Source organism: Hyperolius riggenbachi, chromosome 12 (genome assembly GCF_040937935.1).
Source record: "Hyperolius riggenbachi isolate aHypRig1 chromosome 12, aHypRig1.pri, whole genome shotgun sequence".
Taxonomy (NCBI): domain Eukaryota; kingdom Metazoa; phylum Chordata; class Amphibia; order Anura; family Hyperoliidae; genus Hyperolius; species Hyperolius riggenbachi.
In genome coordinates, this window is record NC_090657.1 from 176,027,120 (window position 1) to 176,035,930 (window position 8,811).

The 8,811-nt window shown below is 44.8% G+C and overlaps 1 protein-coding gene across 1 annotated transcript in view; it reads left to right on the top strand.

The window, feature by feature from the left end:
- CHRNA4 (cholinergic receptor nicotinic alpha 4 subunit) overlaps positions 1-7,961 on the top strand; it is a 117,320-nt gene extending 109,359 nt beyond the window's left edge. Inside the window, exon 6 of the mRNA XM_068263476.1 lies at positions 7,390-7,961. Coding sequence (XP_068119577.1) covers positions 7,390-7,515 — 126 coding nt within the window. The 3' untranslated portion in view covers positions 7,516-7,961. The remainder of the gene's footprint in view (positions 1-7,389) is intronic.
- Positions 7,962-8,811: the final 850 nt, after the last annotated feature.

The window sequence follows — 8,811 nt, forward strand, 5'->3', positions numbered from 1 at the left end:
AGCTATCTGTGTAACAGGGGCACATATGGCTATCTATATGAGGGAAGGGGGCACACCTGGGTATCTAAACATTTGACTCCACCCATGACCACATTCTGATGCATCGCCACGCCCACTTTGTCCAGGAGGGGTTGCAAAAACATTCTTTGTCCCCGGGCGCTGAAACTCCTAGCTACGCCTCTGGGATCATCCATAAGGCAACCTAGGCAGGTACCTGGAGCTTTGTGGGTGTCGAGGGACCCAGTCCTCTAAGATATCTCCTACCTCAGATTATTAAAAATTGGATGCAAAGCTACTACCTTGTTTAGGGACCTATTTCATCTTCATCCAGCCCTGTTGACATTATTGATCATTTTTGGTGACAATTTTGAGGCAAGTGCTGTACAGACGTGTTGCTGTTTTATGGAGAGGAGAGGGTGAGGGATATACACTTGGGAGGACACCCACCAGGAATTCAACGGTCATCAAAATATTGAATGCCTTTACCATTGAGCACCAAATTGAGCCCTTACGACCAAGATTTTCCAGCATTCCTGATCGGTCTATTCAACTGATTTTGGATGGAAATAAATTGAAAGATTGATTCGGTGGCCATTTTGTGGCACCTATTCTCTTTTGAGAGCCTGATACGGTGGGATGCGAAATTTTGGGCAACGTTGTTAATAGTCATGGTTTTCCTGTATAAATCGTTAGTTGTTACGAGAAAAAATGACAGCTAAATATATCATATAGGAGACACACACAGTGATATTTGAGAAATGAAATGAAGTTTATTGGATTTACAGAACGTGTGCAATAATTGTTTAAACAACATTAGGCAGGTGCATAAATTTGGGCACCAGAAAAAAAGAATGAAATCAATATTTAGTAGATCCTCCTTTTGCAGAAATTACTGCCTCTAAACACTTCCTGTAGGTTCCAATGAGAGTCTGGATTCTGGTTGAAGGTATTTTGGACCATTCCTCTTTACAAAACATCTCTAGTTCATTCAGGTTTGATGGCTTCCGGGCATGGACAGCTCTCTTTAACTCACACCACAGATTTTCAATTATATTCAGGTCTGGGGACTGAGATGGCCATTCCAGAATATTGTACTTGTTCCTCTGCATGAATGCCTTAGTGGATTTCGAGCAGTGTTTAGGGTCGTTGTCTTGAAAGATCCAGCCCCAGCGCAGCTTCCGCTTTGTCACTGATTCCTGGACATTGGTCTCCAGAATCTGCTGATACTGAGTGGAATCCATGCATCCCTCAACTTTGACAAGATTCCCAGTCCCTGCACTGGCCACACAGCCACACAGCATGATGGAACACCACCATATTTTACTGTAGGTAGCAGGTGTTTTTCTTGGAATGCTGTGTTCTTTTTCCTCCATGCAAAATGCCGCTTGTTATGCCCAAATAACTCAATTTTAGTTTCAGCAGTCCACAGCACCTTATTCCAAAATGAAGCTGGCTTGTCCAAATGTGCTTTAGCACACCTCAGATGGCTGTTTTTGCTGTGGGCGGACAAAATGCTTCCTCTGCGTACAGCATCTTCTTGTGTAAAGTGCGCTGAATGGTTGAACAATGCACAGTGACTCCATCTGCAGCAAGATGATGTTGTAGGTCTTTGGTACTGGTCTGTGGTTTGACTCTGACTGTTTTCACCATTCGTCGCTTCTGTCTATCCGAGATTTTTCGTTGTCTGCCACTTCGAGCTTTAACTTGAACTGAGCATGTGGTCATCCATTTCCTCAGTATGTTCCTAACTGTGGAAAGAGACAGCTGAAATCTCTGACAGCTTTCTGTATCCTTCCCCTAAACCATGATGGTGAACAAGCTTTGTCTTCAGGTCATTTGAGAGTTGTTTTGAGACCCCCTTGTTCCTACTCTTCAGAGAAATTTAAGAGGAGGGAAATGTACAACTGCCCCCCTTAAATACTCTTTTTGTATAATTGGATTCACCTGTGTATGTAGGTCAGGGGTCTCTGAGCTTACCAAGCCAATTTGAGTTCCAATAATTAGATCTAAAGGTTTTGGAATCAATAAAAAGACAACAGTGCCCAGATTTATACACCTGCCTAATTTTATTTAAACAATGATTGCGCACTTTCTGTAAATGCAATAAACTTAATTTCACTTCGCAAATATTACTGTGTGTGTCGCCTATATGATATTTTTAACTGACATTTTTTTATCGCAACAACCAATGATTTATACAGGAAAATCATGATGATTAACAACGTTGCCCAAACTTTCGCATCCCACTGTATATGACACCACTTGTTATGGATGGGACATGCCAGTATTATGGGGTAAACATGATGTACCCCATTACATCATGAGGTCCACATTGTTATGACGTAAATCATGGCGGATTGGCGGTCACACTTGTTACATGACTCCAACAGACGGGCACCCCGTCTGTTGGAGTCAGACCTACATAGGCAGTACTGATTGGCCATTTGGTTAAAGGGAACCAGAGACGAAGCACCCTCATGTATTTACCATATATATCAGTGGGAACATTAGAAAAAACACCTACCTTGCTTTCTGTTTCATTCTGCACTGTACTGCCTGCTTCTAATCAGCCCTGATAAAATCCCCGACTGAGCATTCAGTCTGGCTTTGCTCAGGAATATTTATAGATCAGTCTGTGTTCTCTCATGTCTTTTCAAGTCCAAGCCTGCTCCCTTGTGACTCTGCTCAGGAATCAAAGAGGCCTTAAGGGGTCAGCTTGAGGCAGAGGAGACCCTCATACATCAATTTGGAATTTCAAAAAGTTATTTTCCAAAAGTTCTGATGATAATTTTCTTACAGAAAGCACCACTTCCTTATCTCTGCCCAGGAGATGCACCCAGCGTTTCCCTCACACCCGGATTCTTCGGCGTGGGTGCCCTTTGGCAGTCTGATTCCAGACGGCGCTTGGCCGGCATCTCACGACTTTGGCTGGCGTATGTAGCGGAGCTCGTGCCGAAGTGGCAGAATTCTCCCCCATTGTCTGTCTGTGATATTACATTCCAGACACAGCTGTAGCCAGACAATGCACACCACCTCTGGCAAGGTTTGCTTTGTGCTGCCGAAGTTTGATGTTTCCTCATCTGTCTCTCATTTACATTTCTTTCAAGCCTCCCCGCTCTCATCGGCCTCTTTGTATGGACGTGGATCTCTCTAGTGTCTTCTCGTACAAGGCATACTTGTCCCTGAAATACCGCTTTCTTGGCTGCGCATCTGTTGCCTGCACAGCGTGGCGGCAGTCATCTTATGACAAGAATAAAAGTGCTGATGAAGTGGAGAGGAAATAATCAAAGGATAATTTAACTTATAAATATGTTAACTTAACCTCCAATCTAGAATGATGCCAAAGCTCCCAGCCATCCCTTTTTCGAAGGGACAGTCCCTCTTTGGGAACTCAATCCCCCTGTCCCTCTTTCTTCCTCGTTTGTCCCTCCTTCACGACTGATGCACAGACCTATGTAAATATATGTATTTTTCAACAAAAAATGTGTTTAATTGACCCTAAACTGTATTCCTATACATTAAACTAGTAACTGTAACCGAGGGTTGAAATTCATCCCAATCAGTGGCTGTTACCCCCTTTCCCATGAGAAAGCTTTACCTTTTCTCTAATAGATAATCGGGGTGGGGGCGGGGAGGGTAAATGTATGGCTGATATTGTGGTGAAACCCCTCCCACAGTGTAATGTCTTGACCAAGGTCTTGACAGCTTGCTCTCTGGGAATCACGTTGCATTGTGGGAAATAATGTGTTTTTTTTTCCAACTACCAAGAAAGCAGCGTCTCCCTCTCTGCATGGAACTCTCAGTAATGAACATTTCGTACAGATCACCTGGCAGAACTAAAGATGTCACCACCAGTGATAATTGAAGAGGAAAGATTTTATAATGGGAAAACACTGACTTAATACACATGCGTGATGTCAGGTGGTGTGCAGAGGAGCTGCACAAACATTAGGATGGGACGGAAATAAGCGTCCTGGGGTTGAGTAGATCAACCTGGTGGATCCCTTGCGGGGTGGCGTCGGGTGCTGTACTCATGCCCAATTGTCAGCTGAGGCGGTCGTTATTGAGCTTCAGCTATTTTAAATCAGGCGTGTGTATGAGGCTTTAGAAGTCTCTTCAGTTGGGTATAAACAAGCCAAGTGGTGCTTTAACCGTGATAATGAAGCAGCAGCTGTGTGTTGAGCTGTGAGTGGCTGTTAGGAGTCTTGTTAGGTGGACATAAATTATAAAAGTGGCTATAATCCCTTTCACTCAGTAATGAATCAGCAGAATGCAAAGATGTGAATGGCTGTTAGGAGTCATGTTAGGTGGACATAAACTATAGAAGTGGTTATAATCTCTGTCACTCAGTAATGAATCAGCAGCTGTATGCAGAAATGTGAATGGCTGTTAGGAATCTCATCAGGTGGACATAAACTTAGAATATTGGTGGAAATTCCTGTCACTGAGGAAATTAAGCAGGAGCTGCGTGCTGTGATGCGAATGGCTGTTAGGAGTCATGTTAGGTGGACATAAACTATAAAAGTGGCTATAATCCCTGTCACTCAGTAATGAATGAGCAGCTGTATGCAGAGTTGTGAATGGCTGTTAGGAGTCTCATCAGGTGGACATAAATTTAGAGTAGTGATGGAAATCCCTGTCACCGCAGAAATGAAGCAGGAGCTGCATGTTGTGGTGTGAATGGCTGTTAGGAGTCTCTTCAGGTGGACATAAACAAGGGAAGAGGTGTTAATCCCTGTCACCTTAGTAATAAATCAGGAGCTTTGTGTAGAGATGTGAATGGCTGTTAGGAGTCTCATGAGGTGGACATAAACTAGCAAAGTAATGGTAATCCCTGTCACCACAGTAATGAATTAGCAGCTGTGTGGCTGTGAATGGCTGTTAGGAGTCTCCGGAGGTGGACATAAACTAGCAAAGTGGTGATAATCCCTTTCCTAGTTACCATTGCTGCTGACAGGTGAAGAGAGGTAAAAAGTGACATTTCTTGCAATTTCTTTTACACAAGGTATATTGAGGAATGTGTGCTGCTACTATCACATAAAAGACTGCAGGGGAAGCGAAGTATCAGTATTACCGCTGTACTGTCCCTTTAAGAGAAGCCGTGTGATAGTCATATGTGGTGGGAGAGCCTGACAGCTCAGAGATCTGATGCTCAGCCACCGCCTGATCCAGGCTTTCATCTACACAGCGCTGCCTCCATTCCTGGCAGACTCGTGTCAGAACAGAGTCAGAGGAGGTGCGGGAGTACATCTGACAGAGAGAACTTCCTTTATAACTCCAGCACCTCGTTATCTGCTAAACCCAAACCCCCTATTAGTGGGGGTCCTAAGCGTGGGCCCAGAGGCGGCCATGTTTATCCCCCTTATAGTAGTTTGTTGGTTGTAATTTGTATTATCTACAGTCGGGGGTTTCTGAGTCACATTCCTGACACAAAGCTTCAAAACAAGCTGCTTAAACTTAGTTGTCATTTGTTTTGTGATTATGTATTTCTATAGCACTGACATCTTCTGCAGCACTTTCATAGTCATGCAGTTCATAGTCATGTCACTAACTGTCCTCAGAGGAGCTCTCAATCTAATCCTACCGTAGTCATAGTCTAATGTCCTACCAGGGCCGGGCCGAGGCATAGGCTGGAGAGGCTCCAGCCTCAGGGCGCAGTGTAGGAGGGGGCGCAGAATTCGTTCAGCTGTCATTCCTAATTGTGTTTGAAGCAGAAAGAAATAAGAAAAGGGGTTACATGGGAGTGACTGCAAGCCAGATAGCTAGATATTAAGGTGTTGGGGAGGTTGTGGGCCCTGTGGCACCTCTTAGTCTAATAGCAATCAGTGTGTGACGGCTGGGGAGGCAGGGATGGAGGGGCGCACTTTAGTGTCTCAGCCTTGGGTGCTGGAGGACCTTGTCCCGGCTCTGTGTCCTACCATATTACTATTGTGTATTTATATAACACTGACATCTTCTGCAGCACTTTACAGAGTACATAGTCATGTCACTGACTGTCCTCAGAAGAGATCACAATATAATCCTACCATAGTCATAGTCTAATGTCCTACCATATTATTATGATGTATTTATATAGCACTGACATCTTCTGCAGCACTTTCATAGTCATGCAGTTCATAGACATGTCACTAACTGTCCTCAGAGGAGCTCACAATCTAATCCTACCATAGTCCAAGTCTAATGTCCTACCATATTATCATTATTATTATTATGTATTTATATAGCACTGACATCTTATTAAACAGAAAATAGCGCCTTGCAGTAGATTGCCTGGACTTATATTTTGCCTGGTTCTTCTGTCTATCCTCATTAGTATAGTAGAGTAAGCTGAGCTCACAACTAACTCCCCGCAGACGAGCTGCCAAGACCTTCACCTGAGTGCAGTGCCAGCCTCCGACCACAGTGTGACATCAGTCTTTCCCTGCTTTGCTTTTAGGGTGGACGGTGGCTGGTATTGCACTGTGAGCAGAGTGGGGCAGAGACTGCTTTACTTCTGGGTCATGCTCCAACCAACTTCCCTAGTTTACTCTGCCCAAAAATCGATATACGATACAAGTAAGCAAGGAGAAAAGGGGCCCTAATCTAGTTGAAGTGATACAGCGGGAATCCTCATAGACCAGCGGCCACACTCTGCTCACAGCTATTTGGTCGTGAAATAGGGCAGTGTTTCTCAACATTTTATTGGTATGTACCCCTTTTAAAACCCTGTGCTCACCAACTACCCCCTGGTATAGTCAAAATTATCACAAGTACCCCTTGACAAATATATATTTAATGGTAGCACTTGGTAATTGGTCCTAAACAATTTCCAAGCATTTACTATTGCTTTTAATTAGATAAAATACTGATTTGGTGTTGTTTAAGTTAGATTTATCATTTTCTAAAACTCAAAATTTGTTATTCTTGGTTAAGTATGTCAAGCCTGAGTACCCCCTGGAACCATCAGAAGTACCCCCTGGGGTACGCGTACCACACGTTGAGAACCTAGGAAATAGGGGACCCAGCAGGAAATACAAGCCACACCAACAGGCAATCAGGCTTAGAAAGGTTACGCAAGCAGAGATTGTAGCAATGTATTTAATTTCATGGATAGGGTTTCCCATTGAGTCTCCTGTTTCTTACAAATAAGTGGTTGTGACCAAATTAGTGAGTTTGGGATTGGCCCTTGGTCTAGGTCCATATGAGGTTTCCCGCTGGGTCCCCTCAACCAGACTAGCTCCGAAAAGGATTGGGCAGAATGTCAGTACAGGCATTCTACCACTACCCAGGGCCGTTCTCAAAGTCAACCTGAAGTGACTTAAAAAGTATTGACCTAACAGCTTATATCTTTATAAGATTTTGATTATTTATACAGCTATGTCACGCTGTCACCTCTCTGTCATTCAACAGGTGAAACAAGACTGGAAGTACGTGGCGATGGTGATCGATCGGATCTTTCTTTGGATGTTCATTATCGTCTGCCTCTTGGGAACAGTTGGACTCTTCCTCCCGCCCTGGCTTGCTGGCATGATCTAAATGCCAGGACTGGAGCAGACCCACTCAGGCCACCGTATCAGGACATGGGCGGGAGGGGGCACATCGGAGCAGGGTGGGGGAAGACTGGCGCATGAATGCATGGAGAATGCCAGGAGAACGTTGACAAACGTCCAGAGCCGGTGTACTGTTCCAGAGAACGGAGGGATACGCGGGCGCGGTGGTGAAAGTGTGCGAGTGACAACGTCTGCCATGTATAAATATTTAAGCTCGCATCTGACTCGCCTGAGTGGGCTCAGCAGGCTCCAGGGGATGGCCTGGGGGCAGAGAGGCCTTTCTGAGACAGCCCCGGCCTCCTCTGGCAGGAATCTCTGATTAAACATTTGCCATGTACAGCTCACTGCATCCAGCGATTGCTCATTCTGACGTCTGGGGGATCCTAGCAGGTCTATGAATAAATATGATTTTGGCCCTAAAGCCTCATCTCATCCGGCTTTTTCTGTTTTCTCTTTTTAACGGGAAACTGTATGCTGGGAACTTGTTAGAGGAAACGTTAAACCAATGTAGTGAGAGGTCTGCGCTAGTGTTTACATACCTTGCATTACCTTACTGCAGAGGCGTAGCTATGGGGGGCAAGGGGGAACATATGTCCCTGGCGCAGCACTGTGAGGACACTCAGCATGGCCGACACACACACGTGAGAGGCGGCTCGCTGGCCACCTGAAGTGCTCCGCCTCTCTCTTTCCCTTTGCAGAGGAGTGCAGAAGTGTTAACAGCAGTAGAAGGCTCACAGGCTCCAACGTTCCAGACCAGTGGTGACATCATCTCTTGTTTTTTATTACACATCTGGCTATCTAAAGGGGTGCACATCTGGCTGCCTGAATTGGCAGCGGCCACATTCTGATGCAGGACCACGCCCATTTTTGTGCAGGACTGCTTAGAGGGGAGCGCAAAAACTGTCTTTGTCCACAGGCATTGAAAACCCTAGCAATGCCTCTGCATTATTGTAAGACCATAGAAAGCCCAGTAGCTGGGGACCGACCGCCATTTAGATGCGGCATAAGCAGCCAAATGGGGCGGTCCACACTGGTGTTTATGGCTGAAGGTTGACAAGCTCTTATCAGCTGTGTGGTTGAGAATGTTGATTGCAGGCAGAATTGAGAGGTGGTGGGTGAGAAATCAAATGCCTAACGTTATGTTTACTGGATAGTAAATCAGGTAGTGACTGTAGTTTGCGGAAATACTGACACAAGAACAATATGTGCAATAGTGTTTATTGCAAGCAATATACTGTAAGATATACATGCATACAAATAGAAATGTAAATTAAGTGCAAAT